The sequence below is a fragment of the Crocuta crocuta genome, unplaced genomic scaffold, assembly GCF_008692635.1.
Source record: "Crocuta crocuta isolate KB4526 unplaced genomic scaffold, BGI_CrCroc_1.0 scaffold179, whole genome shotgun sequence".
Taxonomy (NCBI): domain Eukaryota; kingdom Metazoa; phylum Chordata; class Mammalia; order Carnivora; family Hyaenidae; genus Crocuta; species Crocuta crocuta.
In genome coordinates, this window is record NW_027551568.1 from 3,169,895 (window position 1) to 3,192,335 (window position 22,441).

At 63.9% G+C, this 22,441-nt stretch overlaps 1 protein-coding gene across 1 annotated transcript in view; it reads left to right on the plus strand.

Moving 5' to 3' along the window:
* Positions 1-2,027: 2,027 nt before the first annotated feature.
* Positions 2,028-22,441, plus strand: part of LOC144220220 (uncharacterized) — a 43,024-nt gene continuing 22,610 nt past the window's right edge. The window contains exon 1 of the mRNA XM_077750376.1: positions 2,028-2,069. Within this exon, the coding sequence (XP_077606502.1) occupies positions 2,060-2,069 (10 nt within the window). The 5' untranslated portion in view covers positions 2,028-2,059. The remainder of the gene's footprint in view (positions 2,070-22,441) is intronic.

The following is a 22,441-nucleotide window of genomic DNA, read 5'->3' on the forward strand; positions in this document are numbered from 1 at the left end:
GATAATAACATTTATGGAGCCCTGACTTTTGGCAGACACCTATATTACTCCATCGTCGTCCTAACAAACCCTACGGGGGTTGATACTATGCTTGGTAAGGAAAATGAAGCAGAGAGAGGGCAAGCCAGTTGCCCGAGGCCACACCTGGCTCACAGTACCAGGATGAGAGCCAAAGTCTGGGTCAGTCGATCCAAATCAGCCAGTGTCGGCGGGCGCTGTGCAGGAAGCGAGGACACGCAAGCAGGCTTGCCCCAGGGAGCGCGCCCCTTGCTGAGGGCAGAGGGCTGGCAGCACAGCCACAGGACCTGGGCCAAGCCCCTCCCTTACTGCTGATTTACTGGGTGACTCGGGGCAGGACCTCCTCGGGCCTTAGGTTCTGTCCTCTTGAAAGAGTGCCAGAATCACATGATCCTGAGGGCTTTCCAGGCTGAGAACTGCTGTGACCCCCGCCCCGTCCCTGCTGTTTGACGGTGCCTGCTCAGAGAGGTGAGGCCAAGTCCATGGGAGGCCCCGGGGCGGCCATACAGCGGGCTGAGCTCTGGGACCAGCCAGGAGCCAGGCTCACCACACCCACCCTGACTCACACCCCATCCACACCTTGGTTTTTCCTATGGCCAAGTGGTGTGATCGCGGCCTCCCTGCCATCCTCACCAGGCTCTGTGGGGGAAATCATTTGCTTCCAGAAGGTTCCTAGGGACCTTTGAGGACATGGGGGTGCTGATGCTTCTGCCGGGGAGGAAGCAGGACTGTGGGGGGCTCGGCAAAGAGCTTCCTGAGGAGGGTGAGTGGTGGCAGGGTGCTCCCACCCTCTCCTTCCTCCATTCTTCTCTCCCTTCACTCAACCGACGTGTGTGGAGGGCCCGCTCTGCAGCAGACCCCATGCAAGGCACTGAGAACAACGGTGATAATAATAATGGCATGAGAATGTCAAAAACGTTTATCAGTCTCAACTCAGAGGGGTGCACGGCATACATCAGCGCGTGTAATCCTCGGAACCATCCTGCCCGCAGGAGCTCTGTCTAGTTCGATGACGAATGCTGAGGTCGAGCTAGGCACCCTGCACGAGCAGGTGAAGCTGGGCTCCCTACCAGGTGGTCGGACCCCGGGCTCCTCCATCCCTGCTGGCCTGCCTTTGCCCTAGCCAGGACCCATGACCCAGATTTAATGCTCTCCGCCGACATCACTCACCGGTCCCGATGCCCACATAAGGGTCTTGCTCAGGGTCGCGCTAGGAGGGGACGCTGGGTGGGGAAGAAGACGTCTGACCCTTGCACCCCATGGCATTTGCCTTCTGGGGACCCCCGCCCCAGAAGGGAGTAGAGCGCGCAGCTGCGGGCCCAGCCACCCGGGCAGGCCTCCTCGTTGCTAGGGTGCATGGCCAGGACTGCGGGGCCTTGCCTGTGGCTGGTTCTGCTGCACTTGGCCTTTCCCAGGAGCCCGTCCAGGGTACACGGGTGCTGCCCAGGGCCAGGGTGTCTGCTCCCGCTTCAGTATTCCATTCGGAGTCCACATTTTCTGCGGCCGCCCGCCTCCCCTTGTTGACAGCATCCCCCCACAGCCTTGGCCCAAGCCAGTCTCCTCCCGCCACCTCACCCCGCGTGCCCGGTCCCGGATTCTGCCTCCTGAATGCTCCTTCAGTCCAGTCGCCTGCACCCGCAAAGACCCCTTTTGACAGTACCAGGCACCAGCTGCTCCCCCTCTTTTCCTGACGCCCACCCCTAGTACTTCCCGCTCCACCACCCGGACCCCGCCCCGTGCTGGGCGCCTGACGTCACAGAGGGCAGTCGGTGACAGCGGGGGGCGGGGGTGGGGGCCGGGCCCGGGGCCTGCCGTGGGGTAGGACGCGGCCCCTCCGAAGGCGCCAGCCAGTGCAGCGCGCCGGGAGCCTGCGGTGTGCGGCCCTAGACCTGGAGTCAGGAGCCCCGCGCCGGAATCCCAGCCCGCGCCCCGCCTCAGTTTCCCTGTCTGCACACTGGGGGAGGTGGGGGCGGACCCAGGTCTTCAGGCCCCCAGCCACTCCACGNAACGCCGGACCGCCCGCCTCCCTGCCGCCGCTGAGATGAGTGCAGGTGAGTGCGGGGACCGAGGGACCGGCGCGTCCCCGAGCTGGGTCGCGGCGCAGCGAGGGCATTCTGGGGCTACACCTGCAGCACCGGGGAAATCACCCAGTGGCTCCGCCCAACTTTGGTCCCGGGGTCTTGCAAACCCGAGGGCCGGTCTGCAGCCCCCCTGCCCCAGCGCCTGGGGCGCGCGCAGCTCCGCAGCGCGGGCTGGAGACCCCTTCCCACCGCGCCGCCCGGCGCTGTCTGGAAGGCGCCACTTTTTTGCTTCTCGCGGGTCCAGGGTCTCTGCAGGTTGCAGAAGGCGACCGGGTCCGGGCCGTGGGGCGCAGGGCCGCCGCAGACCCTGCCGAGGAGAAGGGTGATGACTTGGGGGGCTTTGCGGCAGGGGGCGCCGCCCTTGCGCTGCGCTCGCGCCGCCTGAGCTGGGGGCGTCAGGCCGACCTCCGGCGCCCTGGGCTGTTCCGCTGCAGACCTGGGGGGCACAGAGCCCGCAGGTGTGTGCGACCCGCCCCGTCTCCCACCGCTCGGCATCTCCGGCCCCTCACCCCTGCGCATCCCCACTGCTGCCTCCCGCCGCACCCACCGGATCCGACAGCCTCTGCGTGGCCCTGGAAAATCCCACAGCGTCACAAGACGGCGGCACCTATTGCGCTGGGGGAAACTGAGACCCACCTACAGCAGGGAGGCCTTGGCGTGATGGTCTGGTGCGCGGCCGTAGGGGCCGGGGATTTGAGAGTCTCCTGTGGCCTGGCACCGGGCCGAGGGTTGGTCCGGACATTCCCTGGCAGGGAGGGGCCGTCACCCCAGTTTTCGGGGTGCGACCGGGGCTCACTAGGTTTGAGTCACCTGCCCGGCTCACGCAGCGGAGTGGGGATTCAAACCCCCGGCTCCCTGACTCCTGTGCTCTTTCCTCTGAGCCTGTCTCGCCACAGACTGCGGTGTGGCCCTTGGGGGACAGCTGGGGAGAAATGGGACCAGGGAGGGAGTGTGCGTTTAGTGAGGGCTTGCTCGTGCTCTGCTCTAGGGTTGGGAGGGCTGTTTCCAGCGATCCGACTCGCAGGGGGAAACAGTCCCCTCCCCCTCCAGCCGAGGAGGGAGGGACCACACTGGCGGTGGGCGTCGGGAGAGTGGCTGAGAGCAAATGGCAGGCAGGGGGAGGCAGAATTCTCTAGAAGAGGATTTCTGAAATGGCCAACCTGTTATCTGGAGGGGGCTGGGCTGCAGGGCGCCCCGAGATATTGCAGAACTTGCAGACACATTTATCTAATGGCAGGCTGCGATAATGGCAGGGTGCGCACGGGGTAATTGTAGGCTTTCTGTGATCCTAATTGATACCTCCAGCCCCTCCTGTAATGAGGGGGAGCCCTTGAAGGAGCACCGGCATTTGTGGTTTTCTTGGGAGAGGGGCTCTGTGGGCACTGGGGGCCGTGGGGGGTCATGATTTGAATGAGCAAGGGGGCTGGGGTTTGAACCGTGCCGTCTGCCCGGTGGCCAGTTGTGATCTTGGCAAATGGTGGCACCTTCCTGAGTCTGACTCCCCGGGCTGTGAAGACAGTGTTGCTGGTTACCTGGAGTGGACGAGATTCGCGTGGGAAAGCCCGCGCGTCGTAGGTCCTCAGTAGCTCGTGATGGTCATTGCTGGGTGGCTACAGGTTCTCAGTCTTCGTGAGTTTACCCGGCCCTTTGGGAGTGCCAGTGTGCCCGCCCGCGTCCCCCTGTGGCTCATCAGATGTGTCCCCAGGTAGTTACAAGCTCCCCACACAGCAGGAGGGACCGCAGTGGTGGGTCCGTGGCTGCTGTGGCCATCTGGCAGGCCATGGGCTTCTGTCACCGATCAGGGCAGGTGCCCTGGTGCCCTCTCACCAAGAAGACGGACATCATCCCAGAGCTTGTTGCCGACGGGTGTGGGTGGACCTCACTCTGTCCAGTGTCCGGCCGCCCAGACGGGCCTTTCCGTCAAGGCCCCAGACAGTCTGTGCAACCTCTCCAGGTCACAGGCTCCCCTTCCTTTATGCCACTGTGTCTTCCTTCAGTCACATGCGCAGGTCGCCTTTGACATGGTGTGGGTGTGGCCTCAGGGCCCCTGGTATTTGCCTGCTCGGTTTGTGGCTTGTTGATTTGGGGGAGAGGGGTTAGGAGATTGTCAGAGGTGACATTCTGTATCAGGCCTGGATCCAAGTCCCATGCACTAGCTACGGGTTCCTTGTGCCTCAGTTTCCCTGCAGTATGGACAGAATGCCCTTAGCTCTGCATGCAGCCTCAGCCCGCTGGTGTGGGGCCCGCAGACAAGGAGTGTGGGGGTCTCCTGAAGTAGCCATGGGGTCACAGCGGGCGAGGTGGGGTTGAGGGGAGGCCCTGAGCTGGGAGGGGTCCCAGGGCCAGCCGCGATGGATGCCAGGTCCTCGATCAAGACCCTCGATCTCTCTGGGCCTAGACGCCGTCCCCGGCGGCTGCAGGCCTGGCAGGTGGACTCCCCCAGCTGCTCAGAGGCCCCTGGCTCCTGGCTGGTGCAGCAGGAGGCCAGGGCTGCCATAACCAAGCACCACAGATATTCTCTCGCTTCTGGAGGCAGGAAGTCCAAGTTCAAAGTGTGGGCCTGATTGGCTCCCCCTGTGGCCTCCCTCCTTGACTTGTAGATGGACCCCTTCTCTTGGTAGTCGCAGGGCTTTCCTCACATAGGTGTCTGTGCCTGGCTCCTCTGTTCTTACAAGGGCACCACTCACGCTGGCTGGGGGCCCGCCTGGCTGGCCTCGTGCTGCCTTAGGCCATGCTGCGGAGTCCCTCCCTCCAAAGCCAGTCACATTCCGAGCTACTAGGGGTAGGGGGACTTCAGCACGTGAATTTGGAGGGGGCACGATTCAGCCCCAAGCAGGTGTGGGTCAGGAGGAGAGCCTGGGCGGCTGGCTCGGCCGTCCCACGTCCATGGCTGCCTGGTGAAGATCACGGAGCCGCGGGCATCTGGAGAATGGTGCAGAGCAAACGCACGCACACGCACAGAGGGGAAGCTGAGGCCTGGAGCAGGAAGAGTGACCGTCCGGGGTCAAGGAGAGCGTGTGTCAGAGCCCCCCGTGCCCCTGTCCCCTCCTCTGGCTCCCATAGCCCTGGGCAGTCACCTAACCCGAGTGTGGGCAAGGGCATAGCCACAAAGATGCTCACATCAGGGCCACAGAAAGGGAGCTGCCTAGACGTGGAGGGGAGTGACGAGATACCACCCGCCGTCGCTCACTCATGCGGGGGCACATCCTTACCGCACGCCTGCCGCAGGCCCCCGGGAACAGCGGTGGACAAGAAAAATGCGGTCTACATCCCGCTGAAGCTTACCGCCTCCTGCAGGTGGGGGGAACCTTCTAGTTAACAGTGTGTGAGGAGGTTTCAGTCTTAGGAGAGATGCTTAATCAGACAAGTTTAATTCAGACACCGGCGGAGGGCAGGGTTGTACATCATATGTGATCTCACGGCTGCAAACACGATAAAGGAGGAAAAAACCCGGAGGGTGCGCGTCAAGATGTCCGCAGTGGCCTCTCTCGTGGAAAGAGGAGAAAGGTCTCCCCACATCTGCGTCTTTATATACTTTCTGCGACTTTCCCGAATTTTCTTCGTTGCACATGCTCTTCTTTTTTGCAGTGAAAGTGGGAAAGTGTTGCTGCCGAGTCTAGGGAAGGTGCACGAAGTCCGTGACTCGGTGGGAGTTCCGGAACATTCCGTGCTGCGAGGGCCGCTGTCCTTCGGCTGGGAGTGGGGGCGGACAGCGTTAGGGAGCCTCCCGCAGGCAAGGGCACTGGTGCCCGGTTTCTCTGCGTGACTCCGTCAGAATTAGGCGCAGAAGAAGACGGATCATCCTGACCCAGAAATTCACCCGAAACTGCCTCTGAAAGGGGGCGGCTTCCTCGCCCAGGAAGCAGCTGGCACGCTCTGGCTCAGCAGGGGCGTCCCCGAGCTCTGAACTGTTTCCTGTCATGGTCGGGGCACCCCCTGACCTGCCGCCCAAGATTTCGGATTCTTTATGGTTTCCGTCGTGGAGGTCCGTTTGGGGGTAGATGGCACAGTTTCTCGAATGAGTTCTGACTTTGATGAAAACTCTTGGCGAGTCTGCTCTTCACTGTCCCAGAAAAGGGAGTGTGACCCTCGCTTATGCAGAAGTCACCTGTCAGGGAGCCACATCTGGAGCGTAGGGGAGCTGGGAGCTGCTCAGAGGAGATGGACACAACGGGGTAATGAAAGAAGAGGGTGGGAAGGGCCCCAGCCCCGGCCCTGGGCCCCGGCCGGGCCGGGCGACAGCGGTGACTGCCAAGGACTCCGGCCCCCCCTCTGCCCGACACGGGGACTTCCTCACACGCTTGCCCTGCCCCCGCCTTGGCAGGATGTGATAAGGCCTCCCTGGAGCTCGTTCCAGCTGGGCCACCTGCCCACATCATTGATCGTGGACCCTCTCTGTGCTTCCGAGGCTGCCCCTCCCCCCCGGGGCCTCAAGTCAGGACCCAGGGTGCAGGTCTTGCTACGGGGCAGAGGCTTGAAGAGGCGGTTAAAATCGTTGCGATGGGAGAACACGGTGGTGCCTGGATAGCGGCTGGGCCGTGATGACGATGGCGTTGCGAGGCGCCGAGGGGACCGGCCAGGGGTGTGCAGCCGGCGTGGGCGGAGGGCCCTGGGCCTCGAGGCTGGTAGGGTGCAGGGCAGGCAACCTGAGCAGAGCGTCTCTGTTTACCCGGGCTTGTTTCCATCGCCGCGGCCTCTAGGGTGTCAGGAAGCACCCTACTTCGGTGTCACAGCAGCCACAGCTCTTGGGATGCTCCCTCGGGCCCCACGCCTGGCCACGTGCTCCCGAATCCTCAGGGCGCTTCTCAGGGCTGCTGGGGTGTCTCTGTTATAGAAGGGAGGTATCCCCGTTACAAGAGGGGAGGCAGGTCCCCAGGAGGACTCGTCGGCCGCCCTGGCCGCACGGCTTGTAGATGGCAGACCCGGCTTTGAACCCCATGGGCCTAGACGCTCCTCTGGCCCCCTCCCCCCAGCGCCCCCTGTGCATGCCGGAGCCCCCTGTGCATGCCGGAGCCCCCTGTGCATGCCGGAGCCGGCCTCCGTGCGCGATTTCCTGCCCGCTCGTGTGTGGCTGGGTGTTTGGGATGGATACGGCTTGGCCATTTGGGGCATCATAATAACGCTTTGTAGTGACAGTGGGGGGTTTACAGGGTCCATCTTGTCCCCCGGGCCATGAAGCAAATTTGCATCGCTCAGTTGTGGCGCCTGCGTGCCCGTAGCCGGGGAGGCAGAGCCAGTCTCAGACCCAGCGCTGACTTCTCCGGGGGGCATGCTCTTTGCCCTGCCTCCTAGAGGGGCTTCTGCCTGGGTCCTGGCACAGCCCAGAGATCCGCTTCCGGACGGCTGGGACCGGGAGATAGAGGGCGCCCCTGCTCACATGGCCCTGTTAGACCTCAGCCAGCCTTCCCCTCTCGTGGTCAGTGTCACACCTGAACCCCAACGTCTGTGCGGTTTTAGATGGTCCCCGTCTGTGGGGTCTGGAGACAAGCAATTCTCCCGTTCTGGGGGCAGAGTCTGACCCCCTGGTGGGGGGGGGGCCCTCACACAGTCTCCCCGGTACCAGCTGAGCCCGGGTCTTGGGATGGTGCGTGAGTGGCCCTGGGGCGGGTGGCCCTAGGTGAGCGCGCATAGCTCTGGCTGCGTGCCCTCAGGCAGGCGCCTCCTCCCTCGGTGCAGTCGGGGTCGGGGTGTCTCCCCGGCCCTGCTGGCCCTGCGCCCGGGTGTGGGCACCTTGGGAGGCAGGATTTGCGCTCAGGCAGGCAGATGACGGGGCCCCCAGCACCGCTGAGCACACCCCCCCCCCGCCTGTGACAGCTTGGGGCTCTTGCCCATGCGACATCAGAGGCAGCGTTCACGTCTCCGGGGCCCTGACCCACTGCCCCTCCCCCCCACTGGCCTCAGGTAAAGCGACTGCAAGTCCGACTGAGACGTAAGAACGCTTCTGGATGCACAGCCCTGTGCCGGCCACACGGAGGGTGCTGGACAGACCAGGGTGGCAGGGTCACTTCCCCGTGAAGGTCATGACCCAGACAGACGGGGAACAGGGGGCATCAGGACCTGGTGGGAGGCAGAATGGGGACAGGACAAGAGGAATCACTTCCACGTGGCATCAGGGAAGGCTTCCTGGAGGAGAGGGCATGGAGTTGAGTCCCGAGACCAGCATGTGAGTGCTGACTGGAGAGGCAGAAGGCTCAGCACAAAGGCAGGGAGGTGGGGATCGGGGGTGCACAGGGATGGTGTGACTCAGGCCTTGCAGCGAGGACGGAGTCGAGCTGGGCGACCAGGTGTGAGCGCCAGCCGTGGGCCTGGAGCCATGGCTAGTGCCTGCCGCCTGCCGCGGCCTCGAGCCCAGATTGACTCCTGGGCCTTCTAGGCCCCTCCATCCACCTCCTTGTTTGTGGCTCTGATCCGGTGGTTCGCCTCCAGCTGAAACCCGGCCTGGCCGGCCCAGGGCTCAGGGAGAAGCTGTGGGGTGCAGGGTTACACGCATCGGCTCCCCGCGCACCGGGGCGCTGCAGCAGTCAGGAAATGCAATATGTATGGTGCCTCCCTGCCTGTCTCTGTGGGGGAGGGGGGAGGGAGCAGTGTGTGTGTGGGTGCAGGGGAGGGTGGGAGTGGGTGCAGGGCAGGGTGGGTGGGTGCAGAGCAGGGCAGGGTGGGTGCAGGGGAGGGCAGAGTGGGTGTGGGTGCAGAGCCCCCAGGGTGTTGTGGGCTGCAGCCTGGACTCGGGCTGCCGCACAGGGTGGGCGGGGCCCCCAGTGCCGGGTGGGTGGCGGCTCTGGGTGCTAGGGACAAAGGGTGGCGGCGCCCGTTGGCAGGCCTCCGGGGCTCAGGCTGCCTTGCTTTCTCTCCCCTGCAGGCTCTCCGGCTCCCTGCCCTCTCTGTCCCCGAGGCCAAGCCGGGCCCCCTGAAGCCCGTGAGGCCCAGGGCTGGCATGACACGTCCCGCCACCGATGCGGCCTCTAAACCCCCCGCCCCCTGCCCGGCCCCCATCTCCTGCACCCCGATCCCTTCTCCGTGCCCTTGTGACAGTGGCCTGGCCGGCAGGCTTTGAAGGAGCCAAGAGGACTTCAGACACCTAGGGGCTTACGCCCCTGAGCCCCTGGTGGGGCGGCTGGTGAGGGCCTCTAAGGGGGGGCACATCACAGCCCGGAGCAAGAAGCTTTCCTAGCCGGTGACGCTGTTGGTGAGGTCCCAGGGCTGGCGAAGAGGGGGCTCAGCCCGCCTCGCTGAGAGTGATTCGAGGCAATTATTTCCTCACCATTTGGGAGACCAGTGTCACTGGGCTGAAGTCAAGGTGTCAGTGGGGCCACCGCGCTCTGGAGGCTCTGGAAAGAATGCACTCTTTCCTCTTCCAGCTTCCGGGGCAGCGGCCCCACATCCCTCCCGCCCGTCTCCCCCAGGAGACAGGTCAAGGTCAAGTGTCCCCTGCCTCCCTCCCACAAGGAAGCTGTGGTGCCTCAAGGGCCGCCCAGCGCATCCCGGACGGCCCAGTCTCCGGACCCTTAACCTGATGGCACCCCCAGTGGGAGGGCATCGCCAGCAGCCGGCAGGCAGCCTCTGAGTCTGCCGCTTCTGGGACCCACACCGTCCCGCTCCCTGTGGGGTCTCCAGCCTGGCTGAGGGTTCGCGAGAAGGACTTCTCATGGGGAAAAAAAAATGTGACTCTTAACTCGGCTAAATTTAAACTTCCCCAAACGCTGCAAGCTAGATCCCGTCACAGGCTGCCGCCCGGGGCGCCAGCTTTAGGGAGCAATTGGGCACCCACACTGAGCCTTAAATGCATTCGTGCCCTTTGATAGAGTTATTGCTGCTTCTGGGGAGGTTCTGGGACACACACGGATCTATACACGGACAGTCGTTGAGTGCGGGGCCGGCGCCGTGCACCCCTGCGCTGGTGCTTCCTCACCCTCCATCCACAGCGGGGGCTCCAGACTCTCGACTCCAACCCAGAATTTCTGAGGGTCCCCCAACGTTTCTAAGTGGATAATATTTACTGACTTAGAAATTAAAATGGAGCCGATCCTGAGATATTTGTTAATTCACTGGAGAATAGGCTTCTGTACGTTACCATGTGAGTATTTTTAGTGGCCAGAGTGGCATTGCTTTACGTTCTGCAAATCTCATTAATGTCTGGCTTAACAGAGGACAGCTGGACCCATGTCCGGCCTGTGATTAGTCGGTGCTGATGCCACACAGACCCCTGGGGAAAGGTGGAAGCGGAGAGAGGAAATAACATCTGAATCTTGTTACGACAATGGCTTTAACCCTGTCCACTCCTTGACAGGGCCTTGGGGCCCCCCACGCTTTGAGAGCTGCGGGGAAAGGCGGAATATTATGCAGTCGTTAAGATGATGAAGGGTCAGTCAACTCCATGCGTCAGGGCTGGTGGTGACTGGGGAGTACGGGACGCGGAATCTTATGTGCCATTTTGTGTCCACAAAATATATAGAAAAGACACGCTGGAAGAAAAGACATCAAAGTGCAGTAGGGTTGGGGGCACCTGTTTTTTTTCTCCTGATGACCTGCTGCCTTGTTTTCCCCCAGCTGATTCATTTTAAGGGTGTGCAAGAACACAGTGTTTTGCTCAAGGAGGCTGGGTTGGAGAGCAGCCGCCCGGCTCCGCGGCCTCGGCGCTGGCTCCAGGGACGCATTCTCTATTTCGGGAGGAGCGAGCTCGCCGTGGAAGTAGGGCGGTGCGTGGCACAGACGCCTTACGAGCACAGGAATTTGACGCGGCCGGTGCATACTCTTACGCTGATGCCGGCTACGGTTACAGACGAGAGGGAGCTGTGCTCTGGAGCAGATTCCGGGGTGGTCAGTGAGGAGGCAGAGCCGGAATGCCTGCACCGCGGGGCTGCGGCAGCAGAGCTAAATATATCCCCGGAGCGCGAGCCGGCCTCCGCGCCAGAGCTCGGGGACGGATTGATTTGTCTAATAAAAATCGATGTCTGCTGTTTGCACAGCATCTGGTAACACTGGGCACGCGGAGAACGTGTCCAGAGTCGCGGACGCCCGTGGGGTGGCGGCCGGCACTCCCGCTCTGCACGCAGGGCGCACTCACTCCGGAGGCGTGATGTGCCCAAGGCCAGGCGGCTGGGGACGGGGGAGGCGGGGTTCAGGCGGGCCTGGCTGGCTCTCGGAGGACCCCCAGTGCCACCTCCCCCTGGGGACGCGTGTCTCCTCATGAGGTCATCACATCACTCTGCTTCTCGGTAGAGGCGCCTCTCGGGCGGCAAGAGCAGCAGTAGTAATAAGAGCAGTGGGCGAGTATGGGTCACTTGGCTCCCTGGACGCTGCGGGGGGGGCGCAACTGCCTGTTTTACGGGGTGGGGGGCCATGGAGGAAGCTGCCCCGAGCCCCCAGCCAGCGGGTGGCACGGCATTTGCACCCGGGCATTCCCTTTGGACTCTGGGCTCCCGCCGACCTGGGACTTCCTTCCTGGTCCTTCCCGTGACCTGCACTAAATGTGGGGCAGCCTCTGGCCGCCGCCGCCTGAGAGCCTGTGCGACCCCGTGTGACGCTTCCCCGAGCTCAGAGCCAGCGTTGCTTCACGTGTGTGTGTGGTTTCCCTCCGCGCCCCAGCTGGCCGAGGCCGGGGCGCCTTGTGACCCGGCGGCATCCGCGGTGGCCGCCACTGTCCTGGGGGAGGGGCAGGAAGCATTCCGAAAGGGTCTCATAGAGAAACAGTTGCTTGCTTCTTACTTAAAATATGACCCACAGCCTCCAAGGGGGGTACGTTGGAAAGAGCATCTTGCTGGGAAGTGGGGTCCTGAGGGCCATTTCTGCCCCCGCCCCAGGGCCTGGGGACCTGCTCCCCCACTGATGTCCTGCTCTGGGCTTTGATGCGCCCCTTCCCCTCGATCTGCGGGGCACGGCTGAGGCCCAGAGGGGGTCTCAGCAGGGTTGTGCTCTGGGTCTGGGGGGAGCCCGTGGCACAGCCCGGCCTTGGCACCGGCCAGCAGGACAGAGGGGGGCTTCTCCCTGGGCCTCCTCTTCCGACTTCCTGTTTCCTCTCTCAGGACCTGCCTCTCCCTGGCGGGGGGGGGGGGGGGGATATANACCTCCTTCGCAGAAGACCCTTCCCTCTGCCCCAGAGGTGGGGCCCCACTCTGGGTCCTGTGAACAGCAACATCTTTCAGTATTTAGCCGACCAACCCAGCATCCACGGGGGTAGGTGGGGGGGCCAGAGGTGGCAGCTTCGCTTGAGTGTATGGATCTGCGGGCCGGGAGCTGGAGGTGACCCTGAATTCGTCCCTCCTCCAGGCAGACGGTACGTGAGGAGAACACAGCATGAGAAAGCACTTCTCTGGGGACAGAGAGAAGGTGGCTAGTGAACGTGCTCTGAGAGAGAAATCCTGGCAGGCTTCCCGAAGGAGGTGACATTAGCCTAGTAGGTGTTAGCCAGGCAAAGCAGTGGGAGAATGGCAACCCGCAGCAGGTACAGAGCCCTGGGGGAGAGAGTGCCGGGCGTGTCGGAGAAACGCCATGTGTGTCGGTGCCCCGGGTTAGGCCCCGGGTAAGGTGCCGGGCACGCAGCAAGGGCCCCACAGCCCCGTCTGCCTCTCCGGTGCCGTGGTCTCCCTGTACCTTGCGTGGCATCTCCCGTGCAGGTGGTGCTCAGTCATGTGAGGAGCCGATGAGTCAGCAGGGAGAGGAGGTGCAGAGGGCGGACTTTGCACTTCCGCAGGGTGCGGACCCTGGGGCTTCTCACGGGGGTGCTGGTGATTCACCCAGTGATTCCGGGCCGGGCCAGGTTTGGGGGCTGTGGGTGTCACGACCCCTGCAGGAGAGGTACTGCCCAAGCGCTGGTGTGGCCCGGGTCAGGGAGAGCTCGCGGGTGTCCGCGGGGAAGAGAGGGAGGCTGGAGGAAGAGAAGGGACCCCGTCCCCAGCCCCCCCCATCCTCCGCACCTGCTGCCCAGCTGTCTTCCGGGGCCCTGTGGCCCCTCTAGACCGGGGTGCCTTGAGGGTCCCATGGGGTCAGCCTCCTCTGAGGGCACAGGGATGGGGGCCCCTTCCTCTGGCCGGGGGTGCTGCCCAACCCCCTTCTGGAAGCCGGGCCCCCCTCCCAGGCAGCAGGCTGCCCCCTGCAGTCCGTCCACGCATCCCCCCCCGCCCCCCCCGTCACCCTCGGCTCTCCTAAGAATAGCACAAGCGGCCCTTTTTCAGGCTTTGCACATATCATTAAATCTGGCTCTGTGAAGCCAGGTGACACAGGTGACGAGGGCGTGCCCGCTGTGTGTGAGGTGGAGAGCCATCTCACGGCTACAGCCTGCCCCGGCTGGGGGGCTGCCCCTGGGACCCCTGCCGTCTGGAAGTTCGGTCGGGCCGGGGCGGCTGGCCGGGGACCAGACAGGCACGGAGGTGGGGCCCAGTGCCACACACACTAGTGGGACTCAGAGACCCAGGGAGGCCTCTCAGCCGCGCCGCCCTGGCTGGCCCAGTTCTGGAATAGAACCTTCTATTCCCCAGGCACGCCTGACTCCAGGGGCCGCAGCAGTTTGGAGAGGAGTGCCTCCCTCTGGCAGCCGACATCTGTGGCTTGCGGCGGGGGGGTGGGGACAGTCACTGGCCTCCGTGGCAGCCACAGGGCAGCTCTGGCCAAAGGGCAAGCAGGGGCTTCCCCACCAGGGCTGTGGCGGAGGGGCGGCCCCTCCCTGGGCTCTGAGCTCAGTGGCGGCTGCCGGGCTGTTTGTACCCCTCCTGCTCAGACGCTTGTCCACTCTGCCTGAGGTGACACAGCCACGCAGCACTCAGGCAGGACAGCGGGCGTTTGGAAGGTGGAGGAAAGAAGGTCAAGTGGAGCCCTGGGCACGGCCTGGCGAGCCAGTGCGCTTAGCGCCTTGCTGCATCGGTCCTTTTACTTAGAACTCGGAGTGGCCCTGGCCGATGGGTCTCCTGTGCGCACCCGCGAGGGGACCTGCCCCGGAGACTGAGCGCAGCTAGTCCGCCCTCCCCCACGGCCTCGTCTGCAGACGCTGAATGAGTCAGATATCGATTACTTGACTCTGTGAACAAACAGACCCCAGTCGCATTAGTGTTTGGCAAAGGCCGTCTCCCGGTGTGTGTACGAGCTTCTGACGAAGGGAAGTGAATTGCAGGGAAGCTCTGAACCAGGCCCCGTGTGGCCGGGGTCTTCGCGAAGGACGGGGGGCTGGTAATTAACTGCAGGCACGTCCGGGCCCGGACAGCAGGTCCCCACGGGTCTTCCGGAAGGTTGTAGCTCATGTTTCTTCCCAGCTCTGGGGTGTCTGTGCCACCCGGAGTTTTCCCAGAATCCTCGGAAACACTCGGGGCTCTGGGGTGGGGTGTGGGAGGCGGGACGCCGGGGTCTCAGGGCGGGAGCCAGAGTCAGGGCTGCCTGCGCCCCAGCCCCGGGCCCCGGCCCCCACCCTGAGATGGCTCTCGGGAGAACGGGGCTGGGGGGCGGGGCAGGGTGGGGACCGGCTGAGCTCAAGGCCAGGTGGGATCACCTGGGAGGGGCACTGTCCACCCACCTGCCCGGCAGCAGGTGACACCGGTAATTTCAACGAGGAAAGGGGCTTTAAAAGACACGGTTGCCACACCCAGGCGTCACCTGCGGGGACGCGAAGTGTCCCGGCCCCCGCCGCCGCTCCCAGCGTCTGCCGCCCGCCTGCTGGCCAGCCGGAGCTGCCTCTCTGCTAAACTCTGTCACCAGCTCTCCACTCCCCCCCACATGCATCCGGGCACCACTCTGCCCAGTGGGGGCCTTACACAGGGGCCCCGAGCCCTTCTGGGAGTGCCACTGTCACTGGAGAGAACACGCAGAGGCAGAAGTAATAGATCACAAACGGCACACGCGTCCAATTTTGCCAAAGCCGATTGGTGAGCAGAGAAGGAAAAATCCGTGACTCCCAGGAAGGCAGGAACCACCCCAGGCCCCACTGCTGCATCCCCTCACAGCTCTAGCTTCACCCCGTGCTTTTCTCCACGACGTTCCGGAAGCTTCTACCGCCAAGTAGTATCGCCGTGGCCGCCGGTGACTCTGAGCGTGTTTTCTCTGCTTCGTTTCACCACATTCTCTCTTCGCTTCGCTCAGTAGACAGTGTTTCCTGTTTTATTTATTTATTTTTTTGTATTTAAATTTTTTAAATTGTGATAAAATAGACATGTAAAATCTACTGTTTTAACCACGTTTAAATGGCTCATTGGCGTCAAGTACGTTCACGCTCTTGTGAATCCTCACCGCCACCCACCTCCGGGATCCCTCCACGGTCCCAACTGCAGCTGGCCCGTGAACTTAGTCTCTGTCCACCCCGCCCGCAGCCCCGGCCACCTCCACTCTGCCTTCTCCGGCAGTGTGACCGCTCCGGGAACCTCACGCAAGGGCTGTGACACAGTCACTGTCTGCGGCGGCCTCACCGCGCCGGGCGTCATGTCCTCAGGTTCGCCCACGTGGCGGCAGCTGTCAGAACGTCCTTCCTGTTTCAGGCCAGGAGACCTCGCGTGGGGCGGGCCGCACCGAGCTTCTCTGTGCCTCTGTTGCCGGGCACTCGGCGGCCTGGGCCCCTGTGAGCCACGCTGCGGAGGGCGCGGGGTCCACGTGCCTGTTCTCCCCTCCTTGGGCTTAATCCAGAAGTGGGACTTCCGGATCGACAGGTAGACTCCGGGGCTCGGCCGCGGGGCTGAGACCCGCCCCCCCCACCTCTGCTTGTCACCTCCTCCTGAGCACTGAGCCCTTAAGGGTCCCTCCTCCACCCCTGCAAATTCGCCTCAGGGGCCCACCTCCCCTTGCGCCGTCCCTCCCCATCAGACGGCGTCTGCCCTGTGGGTGACCTCCAGCCGGCACCTCCTCCGCCGCTAATGCACCTGTTCGTCCCCTTGTCTGGGTGCGCCTGTGCCCTTTCTGGCCCCCTCCCTCGATCAGGGACTCCACGGGAGGCACTTTGTCGCCCTCCCCCGCCCGTCGGGCCCGCTGTGCTCCCCCTGCCCCCCCGCTGTGCTCCTCCTACACCCCCACCTTGGAGCCCTCCAAGCCAGAGCCCAGAGGCCCGAGCTGTGTCGGGGCTGTGACCTCGGGCGCTCCCCCAGGACCTGGCAGCCTGGGGCTCCCCAGGAAACACAGCCCGTACTTGGGAAATTGCAGGGTCCAGGTGTTGGGGTGCAAAGTTATCCACACTGAGCCGCACCTCCCTTCCTGCACTTCCCTCCGTCCCCGTGACATGATCCATAGGCCGGCCGGGCCTTGCCGTCAGGCCCCCCTCTGGCCTCCCCCTTGTCTGGGACGCGGGGACCCTGACCCCACGGTGGGCGCAGGCAGCGGGTGAGGCCCCCCCACCCTGGGCGCAGCTCGGGCCCCACCTCCATTGTGCTTTGGGGCTTTGCCTCCCTGGGCGCAGGAAGCATCAACTGGCACATTTTTTTTTTAATTGTGGTAAAACATACAAAACACAAAATTTACCGTTTTAACCATTTCTGAGCATCCAGCTCAGTGGCGGCTGGCGTGTTCATGTTGTTGTGAGGCCGCCCCACCCTCTGTCCATCCCAGAACTGTTTCGTCTCCCCAGACTGGCATGGTCCCCCCGAAACACCAGCTCGCCGCCCCCGCCCTGGGCGCTGCGGATCGGACTCCTGGGGCCCCTCGATGAGTGGGATCCTTGCACTGAGCTCAGTGTCCTCGGGGTTCGTCCGTGTCTGGCGAATGCAGAATTTCTGTCCTCTTTCAGGCGGACCACGCTCCGTGGCAGGGACACGCGCATTTTCTCATCCACCTGCTGCTCCCTCGCCGCCTGCTGTGAATGGTGTGCCGTGCACACGGGTGTGCCGTCCTCATGTTAACAGTGGCCTCACAACCGTCCTGTGGCCCACCCTCAGCAGGCACCGGGCGCCAGGCCTGCGCAGAGCGCATTACGCGTGGCTCTTCGTTTCTCCGTCCCCACGGCCTACCCTGGCTGGGCGCTGTTTGTGTTCCCAGTGTACAGATGAGAAACTGAGGCCAGCTGGGTGCTGGGGGGAGGGCCTGTTGCATGCGGGACCCACGGCACCGCTTTCCCGGAGAGCATCGGGCCGCCGGTCTGCATCCGTCCAGTCTCATCCCCGTTTGTTGGCTCGTGGCCCCCCGAGGGGACCCACTGTGCACCCTGCGCTGGCTCACACGAGGGAGGAACAGGGATGGGTGAGGGGGTGAGGCCTGGCCGCAGGCGGGTTCGGTTCGCCGCCCCCCCGCGCCCCCTCCCCACGGAGGTGAGCATCTGCGCCACGCGCAGGTGGACCCGACAGATGGTGGCGACTGAAGTGCTAAATGGAAATGCTTTCCGCCAAACCGCTCTCCCCAGAGGCCGTCCCAGTTTTCATCTTTACCAAAGAGGAGGCGTGAGTCCCCTGCCCCCTCCCCTCCCAGCCCAGCGCAGGGCAGTGTCCGAGAGGACGGGAAGGGCCCCCCTGCTTTGAGGGCCCCCCCACCCCCCTGGGGACTGGGAGCACCCAGAGCACTTTCTACATTTCCGGCCGCTTGTGTCTTTCCTGTCCCTCCTTTGCTTGTTTTTCTATCGGCTGCTTGTCCGTCCGTCTCTGTTGACTCAGAGGTGGATGGGTGTGGGGGCTTCGCGTTGCCTGGCGGGAGATGGCTGGCTGGCGATCTCANATGAATGTGAGATCATGACCTGGGTCCCCCAGACGTCCCCCCCTTCAGATTTTAGAGCTCAGCCCCACTGATGCCCTGATTCAGGCCCTCGGCCTCCTGAACAGTGAGAGCCCAGGGATCTGCTGTTCAAGCCCCCCCAGCGTGGGGTCATTTGTCACAGCAGCTGTGGAAACCTGATGCCATCACCAGCTGGGAAAGACACGTGTCATTTACCAAATGCCACCATGTGCCAGGCTGGGCACCAGGCGCCTTCACATACAATCTGTCATTTATTTCTTTGTAACCTGGTAGGTGGGCAGGCATCCCCGTTTTACAGACAGGGAGACTGAGGCTCAGAGAGGTTACATCTCTGGGCCAAGGTCACCCAGCTGCTGAGCGATGATGGAGCTCTTTGCAAACCCAAGTCAGCCTGAGGTGCAGAAGGGGAGGTGAGGGACGTGGCAGTGGGGGCGGGGGCAGAGGGCGAGGCATTCTCTTTCCCCACTTTCCCCACTGCAGATCGCGGGGGGCTTCTGGGCAGAGGTGTCTGGCACGCAGCAGTGCTGGGGGCTGAGTGCCCAGGAGAGGCCAGGGCTGGGCCTTAGAAACCCTTGCCCGGGGCCTGGACGGTGCCGCAGATCCCTCCAGACCCAAATGCTGATGCCCCTGAAAAGGTCGGTGTCTTCCTTGCTTTAAAGTCACCTTGAAGATCTGTACCGTCTGCTGGAAAGTTCCAGGCTCTGATCTCATTGTTTCCCATCTTTTAAGCAGCGTTGTAAATGATGTGAGTGGACAATAGAGCAGTGATTGCTGGGAGTGACGGATCATGCCGGAATGTGGGGCAGGTGTGAGCCGGGAGGAGGGTGAGGGAGCCAACGGATCCTCGCGGGCAGAGAGGCGGGGGCCGCCTGGGGCCGCACAGCCCTTTCCTTTCTGGTCGGAGCCTCTTCCCAAGCCGCCCGATGAACCTGACTTTTCTGGGGTGCAGGCTGCTGTGTGGGGACGGGGGAGGACCGTCCACGAGGCAGGGTGGCCGGGACCATGTCCTCGTGTGTGCGTGTGTGTGCGTGTGCGCGCGTGCGCGTGCATGCGTGTGCGTGTGTGCGCGCGCGTGCCTGTGTGTGTGCGTGTGTGTGCGTGCGCGCGTGCGTGCGTGTGTGTGCCTGTGTGTGCGTGTGCGTGCCTGTGTGTGGGTGGGTGTGCGCGTGTGTGTGCGTGCATGTGCGTGTGTCCTTCTAGGCACCCGTAGGTCCCGCCCACCCTCGTTGGGCAGAGGGAGCACCTTTCTCTCTTTTCTTTCAGTCACTTTGTGTCACTCGGCTCCCCCTCCCTGCCAGGTGTGGAAGTTGGGCTAGAACTTTCTACACGGCAGGTGGCGACCCATTTGTGGCCGTGAAACGAGTTCAGTGGGTCACAGCAGCTCTGCTTACGTAAGAAGTGGGACTGAACAGGAAGACGGCGGCGCCCTCGCGCATCCTAAGGGCAGGTACCGTTTGGCGAAGACGACTGTTATGGATTTGCGCACCGTATAAACTGCCGCAGCGCGCGGTGCCTGAGGACGGACCCCTGCAAGCCGGACGCGCCCTCATCCCCGGGACCTAGGAGCCCGTATCTGGGAAACAGCGTCAGCAGATGGGAGTCAGGGAAGGATGCTGTGATGGGGGGATCATCCCGGATTACCCGCCTGAGCCCCAAATGCAATCACAGTTATTCTTGGAACAGGAGGCGGAGGGAGGTTGGGGACAGACACACAGAAAACAAGGCCACGTGACCAGGGAGCGGGGACGGGGTGACGGGGCCAGAGCCCAGTGCCGGCCGCCCCCGAGGCTGGAAGAGGCAGCAGATTGTCCCCGAGCCGCCGGAGCAGCCCCGCCGTAGGCACCTTGGTTCGGGCCCAGCCGTGCCGAGTTTGGGCTCCTGGGCTCCGTAACCGCGGTAAAGCGCCCCGTTTCGAGGACATTTGTTACAGCCGCCGTGGGAAGCTTATACACCACGGAACATGCACCCCGGCCCTCAGAGCTCCGTCTCCCGGCTCAGGCCGTGGCTGGCTGGGGCGCCCCGTGGTGGCCCTGCTCTCTCCATAGACGCAACTGCACGTGGTCACTTCTGGCCGAGCGACATTGGCCAAAAACAGCCACGTGGGCACACAGGAAGTTACGCGGCGGGGGGGGAAGGGGGGGCTCTGTCCCTGAGGTAGAGCCTCCGGGAGGGCGTGCACACCTGTCCCCCGGGACCGCCGTCTGATGGACACGTGCGTTTTGTGAGCTGGCGTGGGAACAGTTGGGAAGCCACTGGTCAGTGACATAAAGTGCTTGCTCCCAGGGCCCTTGATCCCGGGCCGTGGCTGGCACGGCGGCAGCTCTGCCCATCTACTCCACTCTTCTGAGCCCCTGCCCAGAAGTTTCCAGGCGGGGCAGAAGGCTCACCTGCTCCCCTCCCCTCCCCTCCCTTGGGGTCTGGGGAGGGCAGAGCCCCGAGGTCACAGCCCCAGGATGGGAGGTGCAAACTGCAAACTAGCATAAGCCCGTCGGGGCCTTCGGACCACATTGCTGACCGTGAAGGCTGAGGTCCAGGCCAGGGGGTGGGAATCCCGCACGAGGCTGGGGATCCAGAGCCTTTCCTCCCCGTGGGTGCCCGCCGCGCTGCCCCCCTGCCCACTCCAGAGCCCGTGGGGAAGGGGCAGGGCGTAGGCGGCCCTCCCCACCTCAGGCCGGGGCGCCCGCCTCAGGCCGTGGAGGAGGAAGCCATGAGTCCCTGGACCCTGGGCCCCTGGGTGAGGGGGTCTCCACCCTCAGGTCCCCGTGAGCCAGGGGCAGCCTCCCGGGGACCTGACAGCCGCTGTGGGNGCCCAGGGGGGGGGTGGGGGCCGGGCCAGACACCTGGAGAGGAACGGAGCCCAGGCCTGCACTGTGCTTCCCCCACCACGATGCAGCCCCTCTGTCCGGGGAGGCTGACCCGACAGCACTGGGACACCTGTCCCTCCCCACAGGTGGGCGTTCTGGCCCCCGGCCAAGGTGGACTGAAGGTATCAGGCCTTGGGGGAGCCTGGGGGGACCTTGGGGAGGGGACCCTTGGAGAGGCTCTGGAAGGCAGAAGGCAGAGGGCTGGCCCCTGCCCACCTTCCCACCGCACTGAGCACCCCAGCCTCCCAGAGTGTCCGTCCAGCCTCACACGGGCTGTTCCTTCACTGGGTCCAGCGACCAGCTGCCCCTCGGCCTCTGTGTGTCCCCTTCCTCCCGGGCACCTCTAGGGCACTGGTCACTCTCAGAGGGCTCCGCCAGACCCTTGGGCTCAAAGCCCACAGCCCCCTCCTGCTCACCAGAGCCGGCTGCACCCCACCCGTCTCTCCGCCTCAGTTTCCTCTTGGGGACAATAGGGACACGCTGGCTCCTGCCTCGGGTGCGGAGCAGCACAGGGGACTTGCTCTGTGCTCAGGGGGGAGCTGGGGTCATTGTCACCATCCTCGTTTCTGTGCGGAGCTGGGCATGGGGACGCGGGGCACGGACAGCAGAATAAAGGAACGGGGAAGCTCCTCTTGTTATAATGAGGATACCGCTCTGTGCCTTGGATGCGTAATTTGTGCACATTTGTGGGGCCCACGGGGCCTGGTAGTAATGGCCCGGACAGCCCTGGGTTTGCCTGCGGTGCTCTGCGGCTCACCAGCCCCAGGGACCAGGTGGGGAGGAGGACGTGTCAGATCGGGGCTCCCGGCCTCCGGAGCTGCGAGCGCGGACGCTGGGTGCGAAGCCCCCGTGTGGGGCTGTGCTGGCAGCCCCTGCTCGGGGCACGGGCCACGGGGAGGGCTGTGTGGGCTCACGCGGCCTCCGCCGGGCGCACGGGGACGGGACAGGGCCCGGCCCCACCACCCCCGCCGCGCGTCTTTCCAAAGTCCCTTTCCCGGACGCCCGGGAAACAGGTGCATCTTTGGGGGTTGGTGGGAGGCTATTTCGGTGTGCCGGGAAGGGGTTGGCCCTGCCCTTCCTCGGCATGCGGGCGGCTGCCACGTGACCTCTGGCCTGTCCATCTGGAGCCGTGCCGGCCACAGGACTCTGCCGCTAGCTCAGCTGCGGTGCGCAGCGTCCCGGCGCCGGTCCCTGGTGAGGCGGCCACGGTCCATGGGGACCCCAGGAGCAGACACAGGTAAAGCTGGGAACTGCCCTTCCGGCTGAGACCTTCTGGGCGGAGGGGAGGGCCCGAGTCCCACCAGAAAGCTCTAGTGCGGGGTCTGAGGCAGTCCGACTGAGCTCCGCTGTTTGTGAATGTGGGGAGGGCCAGCACTTATGAGTGCCAACTGTATGCCAGGCTGTGGGGGCTCCCTGTTCGGGCGTCCTGATGACAGCCCCGTGGAGTGACCCATTTCACAGATGAACAAGCTGAGACCCGGGAAGAGGGAGCTTCGGGTCCCACAGCTCACGGCGGTGGTTCCTGGGCCCCGACTGCAGTGCCACGTCGGGCCCCTCCCGCCCTCCTCTCCGTCCTGCTCTCCTCCCTAAGGCCGCCGCTCCAGCCAGGGCTGGCTTTGCACCCCCCCCCCCACCGGGGCACGTGGGGCACTTTTGTTTGCCGCACCTGGAGAGGGGCTCCCGCACCTGCACGGGACGCCCCACAGCGAAGACCTGTCGGAGCCAGTGTGTCAGGGGAGCCGAGGCTGGGAGACCGGCTTGCAGGGGCCACCGTTAAAGACCCCGTTCTGCTGGCCCGTCAGCTGCGGGGATAGACAAGTATCTCCTGACCCAGGCAAACGCGAGACGCGGCTG